The sequence below is a fragment of the Accipiter gentilis genome, chromosome 2 (assembly GCF_929443795.1).
Source record: "Accipiter gentilis chromosome 2, bAccGen1.1, whole genome shotgun sequence".
NCBI lineage: Eukaryota > Metazoa > Chordata > Aves > Accipitriformes > Accipitridae > Astur > Astur gentilis.
The window spans coordinates 45782820-45808687 of record NC_064881.1 but is presented as its reverse complement, the minus strand read 5'-3'; the positions used below and the strand labels follow the sequence as shown (position 1 = coordinate 45808687).

The 25868-nt window shown below is 40.6% G+C and overlaps 1 protein-coding gene across 1 annotated transcript; it reads left to right on the top strand.

The window, feature by feature from the left end:
- Positions 1 to 1836: 1836 nt before the first annotated feature.
- Positions 1837 to 24576, top strand: OC90 (otoconin 90). Its single transcript, XM_049828126.1, has 15 exons — positions 1837 to 1948; positions 2998 to 3093; positions 6388 to 6453; positions 6681 to 6740; positions 7011 to 7185; positions 10891 to 11003; positions 12305 to 12433; positions 13948 to 13989; positions 14831 to 14887; positions 17218 to 17268; positions 19560 to 19709; positions 20038 to 20136; positions 21706 to 21880; positions 22969 to 23075; positions 23566 to 24576. Exons 1-15 carry the CDS (start codon positions 1939 to 1941, stop codon positions 23874 to 23876), a joined length of 1641 nt encoding a protein of 546 aa, XP_049684083.1. The 5' UTR covers positions 1837 to 1938; the 3' UTR covers positions 23877 to 24576.
- Positions 24577 to 25868: the final 1292 nt, after the last annotated feature.

Genomic DNA, 25868 nt, shown 5'->3' with positions numbered 1-25868 from the left:
TATAATTTCTGCCTTGTTTCACTCTTCTGTAAAGCTCCTTGATAGGACTGGTCACGCAAACGATATGACTGGACCCTGTCCTTTTCCTGGCAACGTCAGTACTGAATTGATATAGAATCACAGACGCACAGAATGGTTGAGGTTAGAAGGGACCTCTGGAGGTCGTCTGGTCCAATCCACCTGCTCAAGCAGGGCCACCTAGACCTGGTTGCCCAAGACCATTCCCGGATGGCTTTGGAATATCTCCAAAGGGGGAGAGCGGGAGGGAGACTCCACAACTTCTCTGGGCAACCTGTGCCAGTGCTCGGTCACCTTCATGGTAAAAAATTGTTTCCTGGTGTTCAGAGGCAACCTCCTGTGTCTGTGCCCGTTGGCTCTGGTCCTGTCACTGGGCACCACTGAAAAGAGCCTGGCTCTGTTCTTTTTGCGCCCTCCCTGCGGATATTTATAGGTATTGGTAAAATCCCCCTGAGCTTTCTCTAGGTTGAGGAGTCCCAGCTCTCTCAGCCTCTCCTCGTATGAGAGATGGTCTAGTCCCTTAATCATCTTTGGGGCCCTTCTTTGGACCGTCTCAAGTTTGTCTACATGTCTCACACTAAGGAGCCCCAAACTGGACACAGTACTCCAGGTGTGGCCTCACCAGTGCTGAGTTGAGGGGAAGGATCCACTCCCTCGATCTGCTGACAATATTTTGCCTAATGCAGCCGAGGATACCCTTAGCCTTCTTTGCTGCAAGAGGTCACTGTTTACCCAAGCTCAACTTGGTGTCCACCAGGACCCCAGGTCCTTTTCTGCCAAGCTGCTTTCTGGCTGGGTGGTGCATGGGGTTGTACCTCCCCAGGCGCAGGACTTTGTCCTTCTTGTGGCACTTCATGAAGTTCCTTGTTGGGCCATTTCTCCAGCCTGTCAAGGTCCCTCTGGATGGCAGCATGACCCTTTGGGGTTTCAACCACTCCTTCTAGTTCTGCAAACTTGCTGAGGGTACACTCTGTCCCAGCATCCAGATCATTAATGGAGATGTTGAGCAAGACTGGAGCCAGTATTGACCACTGGCGTACACTGCTAGTCACTGGCCTCCAACCAGACTTTGTGCCGCTGACCACCGCCCTCTGGGCCCCGCCATTCAGCCAGTTTTCAACCCACCGCACTGGGCTCATCCAGCCCGTGTATCAACAGGTTGTCTATGAGGATCTTACAGGAGATAGTGTCAAAGGCCTTTCTGAAGAAAACGTAGTTCACAGGGCCTTGGAGGAGCCAAGCCTTTCGTTCACGTAAGTATTTTTACAATTCCCAGTTTGTCAGGCTTCTCACTTCTCCATGCTAAAGCTCAGTGGACAGTTTGCCTTTGCTGATGGCATCTTTGAAGGGTAGCTGTGTCTGACCCTGGGAGAAAGCACACCTTCCCGACAAGGAGAAGCCTTCCCAAAGCTCATTGACTCAACCTTCTCCTGGATTTCACTCAGCTTTGGATCAGAGCCACCGTGGATAGACAAGAGCAGACTGCTCAACCCTGAGGAATGCCAGTGTTTAAAGCTGTATAGATTTTCACTCATCTTTCATCGCTGAGCACTACCTCTTGCTAAGCTATTAAAGCCATATTCACATGCTCCAGAGATATTGTGAGTGATTAATAACAATGAGATGATTGTTATTTAATTACAGCCAAGAGTATTAGGGAAAGTTACTATACAGTGAATGCACCTGCAGAACAGACTTCTCAGTATAGATCCTTTACATGGCTGGAGCTGTATTACTAAGATACACTGTGGGCATAATGACGCTAAGGAATCTCATGGAAGAATTAATTAATAAATGTTGAAGTGGGTTTGATAAAGGAAGTGATCACATGGGTGAGGTATATATCCAAGTGGGTATAAATAACTTACTACTGACTTTGTTGAAATCCATTTGTCCACCATCCAACTGCTTTCGAATAATATGCCTCAAGGTAAGTCTTTCTAGATATACTCTATAATACAGGAATCAGGAAGAAAACAATGTAGAATAAGCTATTTGGGACTGTGGAGTTATAGACTAAAGTATAGGCAAGAGATTTGGGATAGTAGACTTTAAATATTTAGAGCTGTTAGATTTATAACCTCACTTCCTGATGAAATATTACAAGATTTTTTAATAGAAATGAATGCAATATTCGACCTTAGGGAAGCAGATAATCAACAGTAGATACATATTTTAAAACTGATAAATAAATGTTCACTTATTTGGCTGTAAAAAAACTCCATGCTGATTACTTTGAAAATCATGCTAAATTTAGGGTAAACTGTGACTGTAATTCAAAACCAATCTAGTATCTGTCATTTAATAAATACTAGTGCAAGGCTTTTAGCTTCAGAAGAATTCTTTACACACTTTTCTGTAAGGACAAGCACACCCGGAATGTGAAGATCTCCAAACAATGTAGCATTTATCATTAGGAAAATATATGAAACACAGACTAGAGGAAATGTTTGAATACAAAGTGGAAGGCATTTCTGTGATGTGAAGCAAACTAATACAATGGATTGCAGATTAACTGGGTTCAATAGAAGTAATCCCAGAAGGTGTCTTCATTTACACAGCGTTCCACAATATCTGCATTTATACATAATGTGAAGAATTGTTTAAACATCCTGTTAGATCAAGTAAGATGTGAAAACTGCTTGCAAAACAAAAGAAACTTCAAGCACACCATTTCATTGCTAAATGGACTTCCCTTGTCTATTGTACTTTGGCAGAGCCTGTTGACTCACCTAAAGCAATACCAAAATATATATTCTTAGTTAGTCAGGTTTATAGAGGACATATTGGTAAAATTTGGAGGATACCTAAGGCTCATCATTGCTGTAATATGTGCGTTTACTACAATAAGGATAAAACCTAAATTGCATCAAGCAGAAATATGGCCAGGTTACAAAAGAATGATTTTCTAAGCTGATGTCTTCCCACTCCCAGACTCAAGAGATGACATTCTGCCTAATATTTTACTTAACTTACCAGGCATACCAGTCTGCTGTGTGACTTTTTCTTGTCTTCGAATTAAACAAAAAATGATTGTAATTCTGCTGCTGTCTATGTCAATGGTGTTGTACAGTGGTAAGTGGCAAAGTATTTTTATGATTATTTAACATTTATGACTAAATACTATTTTAAGTATGTGCATTTGGAAACAATCCTTTAGAAGCATGCCTTCTGTCCCCTCAAACTTAGTTGTTCAACATCCAAATACGCTTAAATAAGTTTTTCTATGAAGTACTTACAAAATATAGAATATATTATTTCTAAAGGGAAAAGAAAGCTCAGCGCCTTGGCATAGACAAAATTCTGCACTGACCTACTTTAACTTCACCAATTGCCTTTCTTCTAACGGGCTGTGTGCATTAGAAGTCAGTAAAGAAACAAGCCTAACACAAAACACATGGACTAAAATATATTGATGAAGCTGGACCTGAAGATTCCTACCATACCAATAGAAATCAGTAAGAATATTGGCATTTCCCACTGCGGTGACAGAGAATGCCAAAATGCTTACACCATTTATACATAAAAAATAAAGGGGTGTTTAGTCCCTAGATGTAAAGGGGACTATGTATTGATAATATCTAGTGCACTCAGAAATATCTGGACACTCAGAAATTTTTCTGACATAACATTTGAAAGACATTTCCCCCCAGACCTCTAAAGGCTGTGCCACAGTTTTTACATTCTTTTCCCCAGCTAAGCACAATCTGAGCACAAAGATTTAAAATGTTAGCATTTTTAGATTTGGAGAGGATTATTGATTTATATTTACGTGGGATCTATTCTGCTGGTCTCTACTTTGAGACTGAAGCAAATATGTGTGCATGAACCAGCATCTTTGTGAGGAGTTAATACGATTTACCTTGAATAAATCAAATAGGTTGGGTTTGCTGCACCGTGACTTTTCCCAGCACAATCAAGGTTTCTGCTCCCTGATGATTATAATGACTGCATCCTTGCCCTATATTATGACATTTTAATTAGCCATGATTGCAAAAAAACAACTGGTGGTGCACTGATGTTTTTTCGATGGGCTTTTTTCAGATAACACTTCAGAAAAGCATTGTCAGAGCAGCAACATCACAGACACAGTTCAGAAACATTTTTACATGTATCTGAATGTTGCAAGAAATTCCGTGGATAAGGTATACAACTGGAAAGCCTGAGAGCTGATGTATCATACAAGTATCCTCAGGACATGTGCCAAGTCATTTAGCAGGTTTTAGAGAAAGGCAAGAGAAGTTGACTTCCCCGGGGTCTTCTGAGGTTTAAAGGATTGATTTTTGTAGTTCAATCTTTCACTGGCTATACAGGGAGCAAAGTAGGACAAATAGCCCCAAAAGATATTATAGCAAAAGAAGAAAAGAGAATAACTCATCCAGAAAGTATTGTCTCTCTGTCCTTCCCCCCACAACTTAAACAAAATTAAGCAATCTTGTTTGCAAACATTGGTTCATTGATCTTGACTTAGTGACAATTAGAAATATCGCTCTCTGTAATGAAAGGATTAGAAGAGCCAAAGGTTTACCAAGCTGCTGACCCTGTGGTAGAGACTTTTCTCCAGGGGACCTTCAGACGTTTATGTGTTAATTGGGTGTGTGCAAGTTAAGTTTGCTGAAAAGAACTCAGTGCAAGTGAAGGATGATGGTGCAATTACAATTTCCAAAACTTCTGTAACGTGGCTTATCAATTCTTTCCTCTGTCTTATTTCAACCCGATGGCATTTTCATTTTTTCCAAAATTTTGCTGACAGGACTAAATGGTCAATGGCTATTCATCAACAGACACTGCGATTGAGCCATGGTGTTATCCAGTGTGTCAAAACGTGTCTCTAGATGCACTCGATAGAACATGGCTTGGAGGAAGGATGTTTGTCATTGCAGAGGAAATACAGGCTTTCAGCCAGAATATAAGGGGCAGTTCTTCTTTAGCAAGCATGTATATAAATATATAGCATTCAATGCTATTTATTTTGTAAGGCACACCATTATTGCACTTGAATCTGAATGCCTCATGGCCATCAAGCTTTCAACAGACTTGTTCCAGTTCTGTGAAAAGGCCAACCTTTATCGGGAGACCTTTTCTGGTTTGTGGAAAGCAATCTGTTCCCCAATGACCTGCTGCAATGAAGGACACTTCTGATGGATTGCTGTTCATATAAAAGCCTTTCGCTGTGACCAAGACTTTGAGGAAAAGAATAACATAAGAGTAAGCACCTCTTTCTACCTCCCTCAATCCCATATCCATATTCTGCCACTAAACTTGAGAAATGAATTGCTGGAAGCATATGACTGTTACCATGAACATTTTGTTCACTCCACAAAAGTTGTAGACATCCCTTATATATGATCTTGAAAAAAGGTCCTATTTTTTCCTAATCCTTTTCTAAACATAGAATTAAGCCTCATATCTAAAAAATCCACTACTCCGCTTTACTCTCTTACACCTGTATTTATTGCAGGAAAAGGCAACAAATTAGCAAGATTAAGTGGCAGCTCCTTCCCAGAATCTTTCACAGAGACAATGGACAGCTTTCCTAATGTCAGTTATTCTGAAACAGAAGCTATGCCATGAATTTAACATTTGGGGGGTTTCTTCAATTTTTAGATCCTTGAGCCAACAAATACCCTTGGCTTACTACCTTAAAGACAAAAAAAAAAAAAAAAAAGAAGAAAAAAAAAAAAAAGTCAAGTTTAAATAAAACCAAAGTAACATATTCTCTCCTAGAATCATGCAGAAGATAAGAACAAGGGGGGGAAAAATGGGAAGGGAGAGAACAAATATTAGATTTCATCCTAATTCATGACATGGAAATAAAAAAATTAAAAAAAAAATGTGGAAAATATACCACAGTATCTTCAAAAGGTAAAAGAGATAATTAACTTAAGAAAGAGTGATAGGAAGAGAGACAATAAGCCAATAGGCAATGAGGACTCAGAAAAACCAAACCCTTTGACTTCAAATAAGTGAAGAACACAAGGTTACAGAGTAGAAATATTTGAGACAAGGAAAGGGGGTTGGGCAACTAAAGCAATTTTATACAATTCTACTGATTGATCCCAGTAAGTGCTACTGTTCAGAAGAGCACAGGAATACAAGGGTTAGCACATCCTCACTAGCAATGCCTCAGTTTAACAGAGGACTGATTTTTAAACCAGTGTGATTTACCAGTATGCCTCTGGGATTTCCTGGGGTGAGGATGGAGCTAAGCAAGTGTTTCATGGGTTTGATAAATCAGCTTGCAAGTGTAGTAAAGTATTCAAAATGCCTGCAGTGTATGTGTCATCATGAAGTATATGTTGTTGCTTTGGGGTTTTTTAAATTTTTTATTCTTAAAACTTTTTCTTCTCAAATTTTTTGCTGAGGTAGGTGGCCAAGAACTGGAGCCACCAGGATTCCTGCCAGAACTTCTCGACACACCTGAAAGAATCTTGAGTAAGAATGGTTTAAGCTTTACTTAAAGCTTTACTTTACTATTGCATAGCAGTGGGGAATCACTCGTATTCCAGCAGCATTGCAGGGAAGTGTGCTGTTAGCAAACAGCTAGTAAGTCTTATCTCAAAATAGTTTAACAACTGAAGTAGGACATGGGGCAGTCTGGGGATAGTTCTTGTCATTTACTTTTTGAAAAAGGAGTGTTGCTTGTTTATTTTTTCATTTAGATAATGCCACATTCTTCAATGGAGTCTTTCAAAATGTGGAAAGCGTTGCATTATTTTTTGGTAAGTATGTGTTCCAGTTGTACTTGAGCATGGAACAGAAATCCTCTGGAGTTTGCTTTTATATATACTGAAAAGGAACAGGGATTTTTGAGGCTGTAGATTTCCCCAAAGATTATTATAATACTAAATACTGCTGAGTGTCAAGCATTGCTCAATGTCCCTGTGTTGCTGCCTTGTTTAGGCTCTGCGTTCACATGAACGTCACCCATGTGTAACCCACACCTGACTCACCTCCATTTACCATGCATTTTATGGCTGTTCTCTTTCCAGACTGCCTAGGTTCTCACTTCACCTGGCTACAGTCCATCTTCACTAACTTCCCTGCCCTGCTCAACTTTGTGAACAAAATGAGGTGTGTTACTGGTTTTTGTCCCAGGGATTTTGAAGACTATGGTTGCTCTTGCCGGTTTGAGATGGAAGGGCTCCCTGTGGATGAAGCTGATGAGTAAGTCTTATCCATGAGATGTCCTCTTCTGCCCTGACTGCTGTCAGTGCCCTCATGCTCTGATGACCCGAAGCGTAACACTTGCCTAAATGATTTAAGAACAGTTGTAAAAAAATAGAAGATTTATTCAGAGGGTAAGTCAGTCCCACACCATACGGCTCTGTTTAATCTAGTCATTACTAGCTTGCGACCTAAGTATCTGATATGACCCACAGAAGAACTTCAATGCTGGTTTATCAGCCCTGTCCTATGTTATTCCTACCTGCTAGCGAGCACTATCTTTCTGCTGGGTCAACACCCTTTACCAGTTACCTTACAGCATGGTTTGGAAACAGATGAAGTCCAGGTGGTCATAATCTACAGCATGTGATGGTCCACTTGTTTCTTTTTCTCATAGCTTGAAGTCTCTCTTTATTTCCCCACAATTCAATGTGGAGAAATACTCCCATCCTACAGATAAAAGCAGAGTCCCTCACACCTGCATATAATTCCACCAGTGCAACTCTGGTGGCACAGCTGGTTTAAACCGGTTGCAGAAAGTGGCCACTAATGTGATAGAATAAGTAAACACCCATCGCCTTGACGTATCTTATCCAGAGGTCTTTAAATTCTGAACACATCTTTGTGAACAAAACCTGATTAATTTCTTTGCACTGGAGAATTCTGTCTCGCACTTGAATCGGTGACAAAAACCGGAGGGCCTGTTAATGAGGTGAGTGGGAGAGCATTAACCCGAGCAGTTTAGTGGGTTTACAGTCTTATCAAACCGTTGGTATTGGGAGTTGTGTAATACACCGGCAATGTAAGCTCATAGTGGATTATAAAGAAAGTGTTGGCATCTGAGGGGGATTTAAGCATCAACAGAATCAAGTTACAGCTAAGTATGACTTCAAGTGGCGGTTTGGAGGTTAAGCAGGTCTTGCCCTCCATACCTGTGTACACGCTGAGGTTGTAAGAGACGGGAGCATCCAGGCACAGAGAACAACGTAGCTCAATGGCTCTTCCCAGCACCCTGCACCAGGAACAAACCCATCCAAACGCCACTCTGAGCTTTGGAAGGATATTGCCCCAGACACTGACGGGCCTAGTGAGCAAAAATGTAATCTCAGGCCAGGACGATCAAATGGTTGTTCACTTATGACAGTGGGAGGTGTGAAAAGAAAATCAAAGGGAATCAAGATCCATCCATGTCTAAAAAGAAAAAAGGTTTTTCCAACAATGTGATGTAATAATCTATTAATTCCCCAAGTGAAGACAATGGCTCAGAAAAGGCTAATGCCTATAGGTAGGTGGAAATTAATCCTTCCACTTTCCAGCATGGGATGGCTGGGGAAACGAAGATCTAACACTGCTACTGGAAAAAGCCATGGGACTTCCCATGAAAGGTTTTCTGAACAATCGTGATGACATACTGAAAGGAGAGCTTGAGTCAGTTCAATGGATTGATACCTGAAGAGCCGAGCACCTGGGCTTTCGCTTCACTCTGCTTCATTTTAATGCAAAGCAGCATAAATGCAGAAAGAGCAGAATGATCTATCAGCAGTTTTGGCCCGAGAGACAGCCACAGAGTCACTTTGTATTTACAAAGTGCTTAGCAGTCCTGCGGTGAGTTTTCCTTAGCAGCACGGCAACCCCACTGCAGTTTGCAGTAAATGGAGAGTGATCATTATTTTGCCATTGACGCAGGTATGCCTTTGGTTCAGGAAAGCCTCCAAACAGGTCACTGCTACATGTCTCTCAGACACAGTTCCCACAGTGTTGCAATTTTTTCAGGAACTTTCTTTTCTTATAAACTAGATTTGCAAACCTCAGATTTTGTCACTGCCATTTCTGTTCCATAAAAGAAGGCTGAACATCTCACTGTAAGTTTTTAAGGCATTGGAAAACGTTTTTGCCCATAAGCGCAACATTTTCCCGTTTCCCAGAAGAGCTAGTTGTCATATCTAAGTGAGGAGCCTAGTCTACCTCCATAGTCCATGGGGAAAGAGAAGCCTGCCCAGAGGACAATCCATGTCTTACAATTCCCTACTCACTTAGGGAAGGCAAATAAATTTTTTGATTAACTGTTGCAGTAAGTGTTGATATAATTGTGATGCTCTAAACAAACAAGAACTGCAGGGAGTTTGTATGAGACTAACTATGCAGTTAGAGGAGCTTTCAGGTGCCGACACCTCGCTAGACGTCAGGCAGACAGGAGTGGGTCTTGAAACACTTCTCTGATCTGCTGCTGGCAAACTGAGCGAATCTCATCAGTGATTTCTTTCACCAAGTCAAAAGTCTGATCACGGTTAGGACTTGAACTGCTTCCCTGTTTGTAAGGACAAATTAAATACTGTAATAATTGTCTATTAATATAGTAAGTGATTAAATATGAAATGCTTCCTAAATATAGGAAGTGAGAAAGTGAATGCGTAGCCTAAAAGGGACCCTGCAAGGGGCAGGTGGTTGCTCTCTGCTCTGATGGGTGCAGGAATGCTTCTGTCCACCGGTGGGTTCAGTGCATATGCAGGGCTGTGGGTGATGTGTAATAACACATTCACCGTGCCTTTAACAAAAATCCCACATGAGCTTAATTAAATCTTTGCATCGTGATTGCAAGTTAACCCTTCCTGGCAGCAGATGCTGGTTTTAAGTGTTAATGTTGCCTCTGCATTTGGCATGGTCAAGACCAATGGCAATTCAGTAGCAGACCTATGTTCTGAGTCCATTTCTATAAAATGAGGATATTTCAATCTAAATATAACAGCAAGTCCCTGCTTAATCTGTGTAACAATTTTATATGGGGTAAATGATGACTGAGTGTTTTACTGGTGTTTCATTTATAGCTGATGTCAGTGCACGCAGATGCTGCTATAATACAGAAACAGATGACTTGCCTGTTCAAAAACAGCTGAAGAGAAGAGAGGATTGATGAAGAGCTTGTTGTTTTAGTTGACTTTTTGTTGCTATTCACAGCTAAAATGGTCATGCAGGCATTTGAGGTTTGCATGACGGCAGGGGTATAGGAAAGAAAACACAAGGTTTCTAACTGCCTTTGTTGTGTGGTGGTAGAAGAAATCTGCTTTATTCCAGTGTGAGAAAAATACTTTGTGGCCTCTTCCCATGGCTAAACGGTCCTTTTTAATTCTGATTGTTGCATAGAAGAGAAAGTACAAGAAACAGGATTACACTGCACATATTTATACAGTCTCAATGAGACACAGGGATTCACAAGGCATTGCAGAGACATTAACCCTCCAATGAGTGCCAGGTTCTGTGTCGTTTTCCAAATCTGCAGTGAGAAATGTTGTGGCAGGAGTAGATCCAAGACCTCTAGAGCTGAGCCGTGGGGCATGGCTTGGCATTGAGCTGACAGTGCTGTGGGTGGATATTTGGGCACTGATAGTGGATTTCTCATTTAAACTGCCTCTATAGTCCTTGTAAGGACTCAGGTACCACAGCAAGACAGAAATGTAAATGTGGTCTCCCAAAGCATGCAGAACTGCTTCAACCACTGAGTTTTGTATCCAGCTGTACTTATCCCACTTGACCGACTCAGGGAAAAGCAGTACTCAGCCTTTCTTGTGTCTAGGGACCACACTAGGGACCCCTTTTTCTCCTTTTGGCATCCTTTGCATTCTTGTGCAAGAGCAACGTGAAAGCATTGCAGCCTGATCTTGAACTGAAATTAAATTGTGTGCACGCTGTGTTATTTCATTCTTTAAGATGCTGTTTCCAGCACCGCAAATGCTACGAGGAAGCAATGGAGATGGAGTGCACATGGGACCCATCAAAGATTTCTACAGATGTTAGCTGCTCTACTGAAAACCTGACCTGTGGTAAGATTAACCTATCACAAGAGCTTAATGCTGGAGCCTAACCATGACCAAGAAGTTCATTCTGGTCTATCTACCCAAAGTCAAATATAAATTAAGCAGAACGCACCTCCATGTGTGGATTTTTAAGGGATTAAGTATTCTGCTCAGGGGTGAATAGAAATAGGAAGACACAGAGGCATCAAAGCCCAAGTAGGCAGGAAAATTGAAGTCAAATAACTAGAAACTTGCCAGGGCCCCTCTAACAGGCGGCCTCTTGCTGAGGTTTCCCTGACTTTGCAGGACCACTAAGAATTGCTTGAGATACCTCCACACTTCAGAAATGCAGCAGATGCTGGGGAAAGAACTGAAAAACAGTTCCCTTCTGAAGCTTCAAGGCCTGATTTTTATGTACTTTGAGGGATCAAATTCTTTGCTCACAGGGTCATATACACTCCTCAGCTACAACAGTATCACCAACGAGGGCAGAGACCATGCCGTTATAACAGGAGCTACTCCATGCAATACTGGTACACTCCTGGCAAGTGTGGAGCAGGTTTCTTTAATGTCTAATCATTTTTTAGTATAATTTTTCAGCAAGTATTTGCTCTCAGAAAAGACTATATGCTAGACCATGATTTGAGGATACCAGCAAAGAGGAGCAGAATCCCCAAACCAATACCCTTACAGCATGTTTAAGCAACAATCTGATCCAATTTCCTTTTCTTGTTTCCAATTAAAACCATTTCGGCTATTTAAGCCAATCTATAAAGGTCCAAGTGCCTTTAAACATGAATAGTGCTTTTTTAGCTCTTTCCATACTTAATCGGAAAACATTTTGTTCAAACTTAAAAAAAAAGGGGAAAAAATAATAGTCCCCATCGAAAATATGAAACATTAGTGTGACAGCTATGAAAAGTGTGTGTTTTTTGAAACTCTGAAAGGTAGAAGGTTTGGAAGTGGGATAAGAGTATTTCCCAGGAAACTGTTTGAAATGTCAAACCCTATATCAGCTGGATTAAGTATTCCATGGAAAAACCAGAGGGAGCAAAGCACTGCTCTGAAGTCCTCAGTGCTCTGTATTCCTCAATACTCTGTAGAACAAACCAGCACAGGCAAGAAGTCTATTGCCATGCCAGGCTACCTTGGTTGGCGTTTCAAAACCGGTGTTGGACTATGGAACTTGACTGTGTTTAACGTGAAGAAGCAGAGTATAAATAGATCTGCACTAATGAATATAGACGGAAACCTTACAGGGAGGAAAAAGCAGGAGGTGGAAAAGATTTTTCAGTAGCACCTTGTTTGGATTTTGGTTTTATTTCCAGAGTCTGGGGATCCCTGTGAACAGTTTCTGTGCAACTGCGACAAAGAAGCCATTGAATGCTTTGTGAATGCACATATTAACTCTTCCTTGAATGGGCTGGATGTCTCCTTCTGTCCATCTCTGGTTACAGGTAATAATAGGGATCTGATCGATTCCCTCCTCCTGCCAGTTTTTCCACTGGCATCAAATTTGACCCAACGAGAATGAAGCAGTAGCTGGGTGCTTTCCTGCACTAAATCTGGCAGTCTGTCCCATTCTCCGTTTCATGTGCCCTTTCCATTTACTGCTACTCAAGTGAACAGCAAGAGAGCAGAAGAAGGTGGACTAATTGCTGTGCTGGAGCAAGTCCAGGAGAGGTTACGGAGCTGCTGAGGGGGCTGGAGCACATGACGAAAGAGGAGGAGGCTCAGGGGAGATCTTTTTGCTCTCCTCAATACTAGTGGGGTGTGTAGAGAAGACGGGGCCAGACTTTTCCTGGAGGTAGAGGAGCACAGGGACAGGACAAAAGGCAACAGACACAATTGCAACAGGGAAATATTCCAGTTAGATAGGAAGAAATTTTTTTTTAGGAGGCTCCTGCCAAACTGAATGAATGGGTGATACTTGGGGTGATTACTGACCCACTGAGGTCACTAGCAGGAATGCCAAACTAAAAATATTGCTAGCTCAAATTTCCCCTTAAAACATGCAAGAACTAGCTGGAAAGGCAAAAATAGACCCACTCTGCTCTGTTACTTGGTTTCCATCTTGGAAGGAAAAATCGTCTCTAAAGATGAAGGGGATATTTATCTCCATTATCATACACTGATCTGTGCTCTGGAGCTGAAATTACAGCCTTGTAAGACTGAATATGGGTCCTGTGGGAACAGGGTTGGATTAAAAACTTAATTCGTATGGATTGCAATCAGAGCATGGCAGGGGGAGGACCTTTGAACTCCCAAGCTGAGACAGACATGAAAAAGCAATGCCAGTTTTTCTAATCCTTTGGCTCATATTCACACCCCCCCCGTGCTAAGGACAGATATACACATCTATATCATGCTCTGGATGGATGCGTGCATCCCCTCGTGAATAGGTCAAGGGACAAGAAAATGCCACAGGAAAGTTTGCATCAAAGCCGGAAAATTGTTTCATGTAAGCCGGTAATCTTTCACTGGGATCAGATGGCTCTAATATAAAGTATGGCAGTTCCAACACATTACAAATAAAGGGGAAATTGTTAGGTGCTAACAGGAAAATCATGCTGGTTTTACCACTGCTGATAAAGATAGATTCAATTTTAGCTCACTGAATACCTCCGCTGATTTTAGGCTCCCGATTATATTTCTTAAGGGGAAAAAAAAAATCCTTTTAATGAAACATTTTTATTTAGTGTTCACTCATGTTCAATCTTCCTGTTTAGCTGTTCTATCCAGTTCAGGCTTTGAAAAAAGAAAATAAACCTATCTGACAAATCTCTAGGAGAAGGATTTTGGTAGCTTCTTTATTACAGACACAAATTTGAATGAAGTGGGGATGTATTTGCTTAAATCTGTGCTTTAATAGGAACACATTCAATGAAGTCCTGATTTGTACTATTCTGATTAAAGAGTGACAAACCCCCTTCTCACTCTTTAGTCTATGAGAGAGCTTTCTCTTTTTCAGAAACAACCAGCAAGAGAGTGATGACAACACTTCACACAGAGGGTATGTCCTTATCTCTGTAATTGTTTGACTGGAGTATACTAAATTTAGACCAATTTATACTCAGAAAAGTAACCTGAGTATTTTAGTAGCTATGAATTCCTTTCTGAGAAGCAAAGACAAGCTTTAGCAAGAAGTCAATACATGAAAATAAGAGAAAAAAAGCCTAATAAACCAAAGCACCATTTTGGTGACAAGCGTTTACTCAGGTGCACGGGAAAACTTCAATCAAATGACTCCTTTTTTTATGAGAAGGAATTCAGAAGAGAACCCTGAATCTTATTTAGAAATAATGTAAGCAGAAACACACTAAAAGCAACTCAAAAATATTTTCAGACGGATCCTTTTCTATTTGCGTGCACATATAAGGCCCTGGTTCAACAAGGTTCCTAGCCAAGTGCCTGGATTTAAACATTTAATTTTTCTGTTTAAAAGTTTAATTCTTATCTTGATACTTTCACTATAGGCTACATATTTAAGTACCTGCTGAAATGGGAATTTAAAGTATGCTGATTGCTAGCCAATTTCTCTCGTTTAGGTTGAAACTCTTCGTGATAGAGACTGAGGGATTTATTTTTTTATTATACTATATGTTGCTGAGTAGAATTTAGCATCAGCAGTGAACAAATACTAGGGCAGGATTTTAATACTGCTACCATAATTATCAATAATTAGGGTTTTATTTGCTATATTTATATCATATAATAACCATACAAAAAGCACAATAATAATAAGATTTAGAAATAAGTTCCATTCTGACAACTCTGATCATACTATGCCAAGATCCAGTCTAACGAGCATTCTAAGCCATGACTCTGGAGTAAGAATGTTTTTATTTTTGCAGAGTTCCTTCATCATGGGACTGACAAAACACAGGCTGCAACTGCATCCGCGGAGGAAGGTTTGTAACTTATGCAAGCAGCACTGTTTTCAGCTTCCAAAAGCTGAAAGAATAAAATACAAGAATAAGCTCTTTGCTTTCTTTCTGCCCTTCTAAAAGGACTGTTATAAAAGTAGATATAAAGTTTGGGTGATCAAATTCAAGGCTGAAGGAGAAGGTGCGATTTTTCAATTTGTGCATGTGATATGCTTAACCAGTGCTCACAGTAAGTTTCCCAAGGGCTGAGAATGAGCACTCCATGACAACAACCCGTTTTCATCCAAACAGACCTTTTTTTCCCTGGGAGCACAGGTTGCAGCAGGTGAGCTGTTTGGCAGAGATGTGCTGTGTGGGTGCCAAGAACTGGACCCACAGCCAATTGCATATTTGTTGTCTTTAAAGAGACATTTAATTATACAAGATCAAGCAGTGGCATGAGGAAAAGTCGAGCATGGTTTGTTGCAAACGAACCAGCAGTTTGGTGGGTTATTTACTTGCAACGTAGAGATGCAGGTTTAAGTCCCTTTCACTCTGGTGCCTCTTGGGTGAGCTCCTAAACCACGAGACCAAGAGGTTCTTCTGACAGTCTTAATTTTTTTTTCTGCTACAACCAATAGCTACCTTATTCAGGAATGGATGCTCGAAAAATCTCATTGCTGTGGTATGAGAAAACTGTTCTCTTCCTACCTGCATGGGGTGCACCACAATACAAGAAGCCACGGACAGAAATCATCCAAAAATCAGAACAGAAAGCAGTGGCTCTGGGAGGGCACACCTGCTAAGTGAGGGTCGAATCCTATAGTAGTGAAACAGAGAAGGAGACCGATCTTGGACCAGCCGTTGTCCAATTTAGCTGATGCACTCTTGTAATGTGGCCCCATCGCACCCACAGCCGTGCTGCCATGCACAGAGACCCCATATCTGCCAAGCACGGGAGCACTGTGCGCTGGGTGGGTGCGACCGAGCTGCTGCTTAACTCAGAGAAACCCAGGAGTTAATTTGTGGGAGCAGGGAGAGGTGGAAAGTTGCACTTTTTGAGAACTTAAGAACCTGGTTTCAAGCTGTAGTGTGCTCTGTGTTTCTCAAAGGGAGCCATTATCTGGAATAATGAAAAACCATATGGAATTTTTTTTCTTTTCTTTTTTTTCTTCTTTTCTTCTTCTCCCCTCCCCCCCACTTCTTTTTTTTTTAAGAAACAACACTTCAGACTTTTAACAGGTTTTTTTATTTTTTAAAAAGTGCCACATGCGCAAGGGTACCTACCTGAAAAGGCTTTATGCTGTGTGTAAGTGCTGGCTGTTTCTTCATACCCTTCCTGTATTATCAAGGTCATTTTTTTTACCAGATATTTCTTGTTCTTGCCTAACAATAGCTCCAATATTGGTTCATGTTTTTCTTGCTGCTTCTGGGAGGCTTAGGTAATAGAAGGTAATAGAAAACGGCGAACTCCTGAAGGAGTGAGTGCACCTGTATTTGCACATCTGTAGCAATCTTTTACTCCCTGAAAAAACAATTACTTGTGCTCTCTAAAGAGGCATAGTTCATTGTTAAGGCTCAAAATATTGCCAAGGGATAAAAACCTGCATTAGGAATTTTAGAAAGCTGAAAACCTATCACAGATAACATATCCGATCAGACTTTGAAGGAAACATTTGGAGAACCACTTACCATTTAACTAGTTGTCTCCCCATTTAAGCCCAAAGGAGTTTCACCATTGACAGCTGTGGGAACTGCATTAAACCAAAGCTAAGTACTACTCAGAAACTCATTTAAAGGCAAAGACATTCTTCTTCAACATCCTAACAAGACCAAAAAAAAGATGCAGAGATGATTTTTTGGGTCATTTGATAGTTATGTTTATAATTTATCAAAAGGTAACTGACAAATGAAAATCATTTTATCAGGTAAAGAAATAAGTTAGAGGTTAGGGAAGTATTTGGCCTTGGATTTGGCTGCCCATCCATACTTGACTTTCAGTGCAGGCAAACACAAGTTGTTCATGAGAAATGTGGCGTCCTTCCGTGTGCAGCAGTGAGATTTTTAGACCTAACCCCCTTTAGTGTATTTGTCTGTCAAATGGATTTAAAATTGAATCTGCCACTTCGGTCATATTTATGCTGCTTCTTTGTCAGTGTAAAGCACGTTATTTGAATGCAGCAAAGAGATTATTTTATCAGTATCACTTTGTCTACAACAATCAATGCACCGCTGAGAAAAACAGGTAAATGTCTGTGCGTGAAATGCCTGTGTCTTCCTGCTTTGCTGTAAAAGCTGTTCTCAGCAGCTTGACTCTTCACAAAAGTCTGTGCTGGCAACTTGTTTTCTGAGTTTACATTGTCTGTCTTCAACAGTGATTTTTTTGGAGCCGAGTAAGATGGTCCTGGGGACTTCCAAAGCCAGAGGTAAGAGTCTGATTACACTTTTGTTGATGAATCAGGCACTCTTGACTCCAGGTGAAAATGGATTTTGGTTTACGAAGCTCTGCGGTGTCACAGTCAAAAATCTGCAGCACAGGATTTCTGGATAATACCTCTAGTTCTTCTGCTGACTTGCACATCCTTCAGCAGACCTTTTATTTCTCCTAATGACCGTCTTTACAAAACCAGGCTAATAGTGATGTTTGCTTAAGGTTTATCATGTTTTCAAGTAAAAGTCACTCCAGAAACGCACTGCAGAAATACAGCAGGTAGGTCACTACCATGATGCCTCTGTTTTTTGTACAGTTACCACAAGGGACCACAGAGGTACAGCTCCTGCTCCCCCCGTCCTCTCGATAAAAAGTCAGTGACTCCCAGCTTTCCTTTGTCTTTGACTGACACAGAAATACTTTATCTAAAAGCATCACAGTTAAAGATCCATGCGTGGTGATGAGAGGGCTGACGGAGAATCAAATTTAGATCAGGGGCAGATAGCAGATACACAAACAATAAAACCCGGCTGAGAAGTATTAGCTGTTCGTTGCCTCCAGCCACTCATTTGCACTCCTCATCCAAGTATTTATGAAAACCTCTTCACATAAGGTTTTCTGATATAATGGTTGGTCCTTTAAATTACTTTCATAGCATCTGCTGCCAGAAGGGTTCATTTTGATTTTGCTTCCTCCTTTATTACATAGAATTTCATGGCATTCTTTCCCCGTTAAAAGAATTCAGCTTTTGCAGTTGTTACTGCTTTGAACACAGCTACACCAGTAGCTACAGCTAGAAGTGGAGCACCTTGGTAGACTTGGAAGTTTTCAGCGGCCCCTTTTTTGTAGAAAGGATCATTCAGGCAGACTGAAATGCGCCAGAAAAATGTCAAGGAACACTGAATACGGAGAGTAGAAAGTAGTCATCTTTTGACTCTGATTACACTGTCTGAGCAGTATCCATGTCTCCCACCCCAATACAGAAATTTGGCATTGCGGTACTAAGAACTGGTCAAAATCACTGAATGTTCTCCATTAATTTGTCTGTATCAGAAAATCTGTGTGTTGTGTTGCAGATCTGCATGGCTCCTGGGAGATTATTTGTAATATCTATTCTCAGCTAAGTGCAGAATTTCCCAAACCCCAGTTTTATTTTCTACATCTAGTAGGAATCGCTTTCATTTCAACAAATCACTGTCAAACAAAGTGGCATAAAATATGCACCTTGCTGAGCTATTAAAACTAGTGTGTTGCTATTGATCCCTTTCTGCAACCTTTCCTGGGCTTCATTGTGTTCTTAGCAGTACTTTCATTTTTTTAATCTATTCTCTTATCCCATGACAGGCTATTTTCAACACATACTAAACCCAGAACATCAGAGGGACAAATTTAATGAATTCGAGTTTAATCCAATTAATAAGTTCAGCCAAGGTATTCAAAAGGAAAGGCTTTAAAAAATGGAAACACACATTCACTGGTATTTTCAAAGTATTTTTTTGTGAAATGCCACATTCTTCATATTGACATTTAGAGAAAATGGAACCCTTTGATCTCCGTTTGATAACAGTGTTTTCATTTACAAGTTAACGTATATAAAAAAGGTTAAACAAGAAAGAAAAAGGATGTTAAGAAAGCTCCAAATTAAACAAAACATTCCTGCCCAATAATAAAGCTTCAGATAATCTAAAAATAAATACCAATTTAATTTTTAGGATAAAGAATCTCCTTCAAATTATGTTTCTATTCAACCTCAACTTACTTTCCCCTTGATATTTCCTTGTGGTTACAACACAGTAAATCCTTCAGTTGCCCAGCTCTACATCAGTCAAATAATTTTCTGCCTTCACTAATGTTGCTCTCTGTTTTGGTACCCTTATGTGAACTGACACCTTTTTTTAAGCAATTTACTCAGAAAATGACATCTCATGACATCTCACCTGCACTTCATCCCCCAGTATGGCTTACTACCCAGCAACCCATATTATTTTCAGCAACTGGCACAACTCTTTACCTCAGTATGCAACATATAAAATTTTAAAAAATAATCAGCAGTTAAACTGGTCATATTTAACCAGTAACTTTTCTTCTGAAAGGCAAGAGATGTGAAGAAATGACCAGTGTGTATACTCTTTGCTTTTTCAACTTTCATCTTGAATGGTTTTTCTCTATGACCATCAATTCACACCAGTTCTGCCTGAGGATATTACTCTGACCGGCTATCTAAAATGAAAATCTTGCTGTTTATTTTCCATGTCTTCTTCTGCTTTCCTCTTTCTGCTTATTCAGAAGAGGATGGATTTAGGGAAGCTCTGGTCCCAGTAGAAGGAATAACCACCTCCCCAGCCTCATTCCCAGGAGATATTAACTCAATGCAAGTCAAAATTGTCCCCACCGAGAAGATTCCTGCAGGAACATCTGCAAGGACAAAAGAAAAAGGCAAGTAAAAAATGAATTACAGCTATTCTAATTTACAGTACTGCCCTATTCCTCTTCACAGCTATCTGAGTATTCAGCATTTCTCATGGATATGTAGAATACATTTTCTCCCTAAATCTGGGATACAGAGTGCACAACCCTGATTGCACTGGAAAGGGCAGTTCACTGACCAGGAAAGCTTAACTAACCATTAATGAACAATCTTCCAACTACGAATTAAACAAATGTTAGAGGACTGCCAATTGACTATGGATCAGAATATGTACATTACTGAAAAAAGAGTTTATTCTACCCTCGCAAGTCTAATCTATGCATATGTCATCTCCAGAGACAAGTCCTGCAAGGGGTGGCCAGAGCACAGCTTCCTCTGGAACAGCTCTGGAACTGGTACTGTCTGACAGAGGACCCAATGAACCTGCTGGAAAAGGTAAATTAAGGTGGTTTTTTTTTCCCCAGTTATAGCTAATGAAATATTCAGCTACCCCTATATTAAAAGGTAGGTGTATATTACATGTAAAGATTATAAACCAGTTAGACAAGCATATATGTATTGGTATTCATAAGAACAGGAGATGCAGTCATCTGCAAAAGCTTCCAACAGTTTAACCTCTTCCACCAATGTGCTATCATTAACATTTACAAAAAACCTATTTCTGATTAGGTTATAAGTACCTTTTTTCATACAGTACAAGATCTAAAATGAGCTCAGTGAATGTTTCCCCTTGCTTTTGTTTGTAGGCAGTAATTTTATCACGTCTTCGAGTTACTTTATTTTACAAGCAGCAGAAGCAATAAAAGGAACTTCCCCTGCTCATCACACCAACCTGTTGCCAAAGTCTTGACGGAGTTGGCCTTTTTCTCACCATTTCTGATTCTGTTCCAACTCCTGCTCAGACTTCACAGAGATCCCGAGACATTTCAGACCTGTCGCTACTGTAAATTCACACTCATGGACTGTCCCATCCACCTTGTTAGGCTTCCCAATGGAGAGAAGCAGTCCCAGAACTGGAAAAGAGCAGACATGAAGAATCAACCCAGCCTTCCATCAAATTGGAAAATTGGATCATAAAATTTCAGCTTTTAGGGAGCACACATCCGGGCATGAACCTGGGGTTCGTTCTTAGTGAATTAACATGAGTGAGCAAAGACCCAAGCAGGCACATGCACAGGGTTTCCTACTGGGGGAACTAATCCAGGGTTGTCCCTGGAAGAAGCAGGAGGAGTCAGTCTAGAGCTGCAGAAGGGAAGATGGGGTTACTCATGGGAGCAAGAAGGATGCCCAGGGAGCAGAAGTCCCTCCTCTCTCCCACAATCCAACCATCAGCCCCTTCAAGTCCTTTCCCTGGCAAAGTCCGAAAAGAGACCCTCTCGACATCTTTTTTCTTGCTACGGAACACAGTCTGCTCTCAAATCTTAGGGATAATTCCCGCAGTATCTGTTCTTCCTGAGTGGGGAAAGTCACAGAGGGACATGGAGATGCCAAAACCTTGGCAGTACAGTAGCCATTACAACAGATCACTGCTGCATTTGGGCTAGGGGCATCATAGCTCGAATTGAACTATATTTCAAATGAAAAGAAACCCCCATAGTCCTTGCCCAGCTACCACTGTGCAAGCACAAGAGGACAGGACTCTATTTTCTGAATTAGCCAAGACACTAGCTACTGAAAACTCAGCTAGGTTTGAATATTCTAGAAGAAAAATTTAACTATGAAGGATTACCAAGGATTGCAAAGTACCTCATTGCAATTCAGTTTGACTTGTAATTTATATCTTCATAGGGTTCTCTCTCCCCTTTAAGTATTCCCCCCCCACCTCTGCTGTCTTGCTCAGTAGTATTCTAAGAGACATAGTTCATGGACTGGAGCAATAATTTAGAAATAGTAAAATGTCGTCTTTAAAAGTTTCTGATCACTCTAAAAATGCTTCTATCACCACAAGAGAGCCCCCAACCAGTGAAAACATGATGTGTCAGATAACATTTTTTTGCTTTATAGTGTGTGAACGATTAACCTTTCTGCAAGAGAGAGAAAATGGAAGAGTGAAGAGGGAGCTGCCGCAGCTAGGAGAAATGCTGTTCTGTTTAACTGAACAATGCCCAGAGGAATTTGAGTCTCACGGTTGCTACTGTGGCCAAGAAGGAAGAGGTTATCCTACTGATGCACTGGACAGGTGTGGGCTCTTCTAGAATCTGCCATCAACTGTGGGTATGATTGGGGTGCCTATGGACCAAGCAAGATCAGTACACCTTTTGTTGGACCTTGTATAGCTACATATCAGTAGTCAGGCCACATTTTGGGGGGAAAAAAAAAAAAAAAAAAAAATCCACTTAAATACATAAAACATGAAATACTCTAATGTCACTAAGACACATTCTGTTACTGCATCGATGTTTTGGAGAGGACTTACTAACTTAAGAAAGGAGAACAATGGGAGGTAAATAGAGCAGAAGGAAGAGTATATCAAAAGAGAGGAGGATAAGGGTTGCCATGAAACTTGGCTAAGAAGTGGTTTGGAAAGTGATTTCTGAAGAGTTAACATACACGTGCCGCACTGTCCTTCAGAAGAGAGTAGAGCTTGAGTGAGGTACTGCCTGAGCCGCAGCTAAGAGACCTGCCACAGCTGACCGTGTGCTATCAAGGCATGGCTGACAAAGAGGAGGAATTCTGGAGTAATGCAGAGAATTCAACCAGAGTAAAGAAATCTCCTCTGAGAGTGTTACAAGTACAAATCTCTCCCTGCGTGGAAGTTCATAAATGGGGCCACATCAAGGTCAAGTAGAGCATGTACTGTACAGCACACACGTATTTCCTACGCTTGCGCACAAAGAAGACTGCATATGCATGATAGTCTAGGTGAAGGCTAGTCAAGGCTCTCGCTATCATGATGCAGTTTTCAGATTTTCCAGCCAACAATATTTGAACACATGAAGACACTTCTCACAGCGGATTAGGTCATGGTTACAACTGTAATTATATCTGTTAAAACAAAACCCCCTAAAAAACTACAGCACTGTTAAACATATGATACCAAAGGAATTAGGAAGGAGGGAGGTAGTGAAAGTAGGAACAGGTATTAGAGGAGAGTAGGAACAGTTTGCATTGGTTTTATTCTTCTTTATGAAAAGCTTTTTCCATGACATGAAAACTAGAATTTCTCAGTTTTAAAGGGCACTGAACATAAAGAGATAAAATAATTGCAAGTACTCTGTGATGCACAAAGAGTAAGTATTTTTCATTTACACCTAATGTTTATTTTAGGTGCTGCTTTTCTCATCACTGTTGTATGGAGCAAGTTAAGAAACTTGGATGTCATGTGGAGAGAAGTTCAAGATCCGAAGTTCTATGTTTTGATCATAAGCCAAAATGTAAGTTTGTGTTAGGGGAAATTTCTCAAGTCCTGCTGACAGTGTATCAAAGCATTACAGACGGAATGCCACCATGCCTGTGAGCTGCTAGAGCTGAGAACGGAGACAGAAAAATCTGGCTTACAAACTGTTCGCAATGTTTGCTATCAACCTGAGCTTTTTTCCTAGTTGAGAAAAAGGTTATTACACCACTGTGTATCATGTGACCAGTCAGGCTGCGAAAATTACCTTCAGATATGTTATGGTTGGACACAGAAGTCAGTTGTTGGTGTCTTTACATTCACAAATTCAAGTAAAGCCAGTCAGACTTCATCTGCCCAGAACCTTGGTGTCAGGCTTACATTTAGGTGATTAAAGGTGAATTTGGAGACTAAAATTCAAGGCAGATTTGAAAATATTTTTTTTTTCAAAAGCTTATCTACCCATGGCAAATTACACATTGACTAACTGTAATTGCTTTCAAACATTAATTCTGAAACTTCTTTTTAAGGTATTGGTTGGAGCACGTGTGAGAAACTACTATGTGCTTGCGATAAGACAGCAGCCGAGTGCATGGCTTCTGCCTTCTTCAACGAAAGCCTGAAGTTTCCACAGAAGCAAGAGTGCCAAGAGGAGAAAATCTTATGTCAGAGAGACCCTTATGAAAGGCCTTCAATCGGCACAGAAATAGGCACCGGGATTTCCAGCTCCGAGGAGAGCAGTGAGGAAGAAGGTCCGCTGTGGAGCGTATTAAGAAGAGCAAAGAGAGAGACACCCCATCCCGTCGGAGACTCCAGAACTGGGCAACGTGAAGGCAGATAACCAACAACCGCCACGCGCAGAGAAACGGCACGGAGACTTGCACAGTCAGCCATTGCGTCCCTTCCTCCTTCTTATCACTCTACATGCTGCCTTACGCTTTCCAGCACACAAATGATGTACGCATAGACTAGGTATTAAATGCTAGGCTGTATAACTCCTAACTGTAGGGAAGTTGTCACTATGGACCATCTATTTAGGTCAGATATTGCCTTAAATAATTATTTGACAGTATTCTGTACAATTTCATTCGTTTTCTATGTAAAAACTATTCTGATCAAAGACCAGTTTTTGTTAACCCTGTAGCTGGCTCAGACTGGATCTTGCTGATGGATCTCGCTAAGTATTTCAGGTTTTTAATTAAACCAATCCGTAACTACTCCAACTCCTTTTGCAGACATTCTTCCTTTACTGAGCTTAGCAGGAAACACTCAGAAGAAAAGCTAAGGTAATTAGATGAAAATGAGTTCCTTCTTCCCTTCCTATCTAATTGCAATTTTCAACTTGCAGAGTTTCTGCTGGTCAATCAGATTGTGACAGTAGAAGGCACGTTCCTTGCTCCAAAGCTGTGTACTATGCATGGTTATCTCCAGTTTTCAGAGACTTCAGGATGTTAAAGGGAATAAATTGAAAGATTCTGCTTCCTGGGATCAACTAAAACTAATGTATTCTGAAGTACGTAATGTAAAGCTGGAACAATGCTTTTTGCTTTTTACTGAACCCGAGTTTGTCTGCTTTTTTTTTTTTTTTTTTCAAAATTCACCACTCATAAGGTTCACCAGTTATCAGACTACAGCAGTATAAAAGGATATGTACATCCTTTTACTTGATAAGGTGCTAATTTAGACTACGCTTTGATCATAAAATATTGCCACAAGAAATAAAATTACTAGAACTTGGCTACTAATAACAAAGCTAAACAACAAAAAAAACCAGCTAGGGGTCAAATCACTAGCAAGCTTGTTACTTTGATACAAAAGATGCACACAAAGGTATAATCTTTATATGTCTCTCATCAGATTTCAGTTGTATAGCACACAACAGTGCAAATACACAGCTTAAACTCAGAAGGTGACCTGCCCAAAATGACATATAACATCTTACTCAATGATGGGATTACTGATATTTCTGTATTTTCTCTGAGCATGTATTTGCAAATCAAAACTGTACTGGTAATGTACTTCCTCTAAGTAAGACTGAAGGTTTGAATTCTTGATCAAAAGCAATCCGTATCATTTTAACTTCATCGACCATTCACCTGTTGACCTGCCATAGCTGACTTTGTGCTGTGTTTGCATCACTTGCGAGATCTTTTAAAAGTTAGGTTGATGGTTGCCACTCTTTCATTCAGTTCCTTTGTCTTACACTTTTCAACTGCATCCTTGATTCCTGGTGCCATATCTCGCTCCTTAGGAGGCTGTAACAGCACCTCACTCTCACCAGCAGCTTCCCCAGTGCTGAGGACAGAGAGAAACAAAGCCCAGCAACACCCCCAACTCCCCCCAACCCTACATTTCTGAGTTCAGAGTTTGGGTTCAGTTCTGCATTATGTCCCAGCATAACTTCCCAGGCATGTCAGAAACTAGAACCAGAAAGCAAAACAAGGTAGTTTTACTTCCCACTTGAGGTGTCTTCAGTTGTTAACCATGACAGGACGCAAAGCCCAAGTATGACATTACCTGAGACACTCGGATTCTGAGTTATACAATTCTAAACCTGCAAACCTGCAGCAGGATTTCAAAAAGGGTTAATACTGGCGTCAAAGTTTGCCTAGTTTACGTATCGTTCTTAGTAAGTTCAACTGTCAAGGAGTCAGGTTTGTTTGTGTGATCCTGGACAGCCAGAAGCAAATCAGTAATTGATTTGAGGATCAAGTCATACCTGCCTTACTTCCTCTTGGAATTAGAAAGGTCTCCAAGAATTCTCACACTTAATGCTTCAGTTTGCTTAACAACAGCATACTTTTATTTGTTACTATTGACCGGAAAAAAAAAA

Bases quoted from the DNA above. Each gene is read 5' to 3' on its own strand.
- OC90 (XM_049828126.1), top strand. The intron at 7,186-10,890 runs GTAAGTCTTATC...TCATTCTTTAAG, and splicing joins CCTGTGGATGAAGCTGATGA to ATGCTGTTTCCAGCACCGCA. The intron at 13,990-14,830 runs GTATGTCCTTAT...TTATTTTTGCAG, and splicing joins GACAACACTTCACACAGAGG to AGTTCCTTCATCATGGGACT.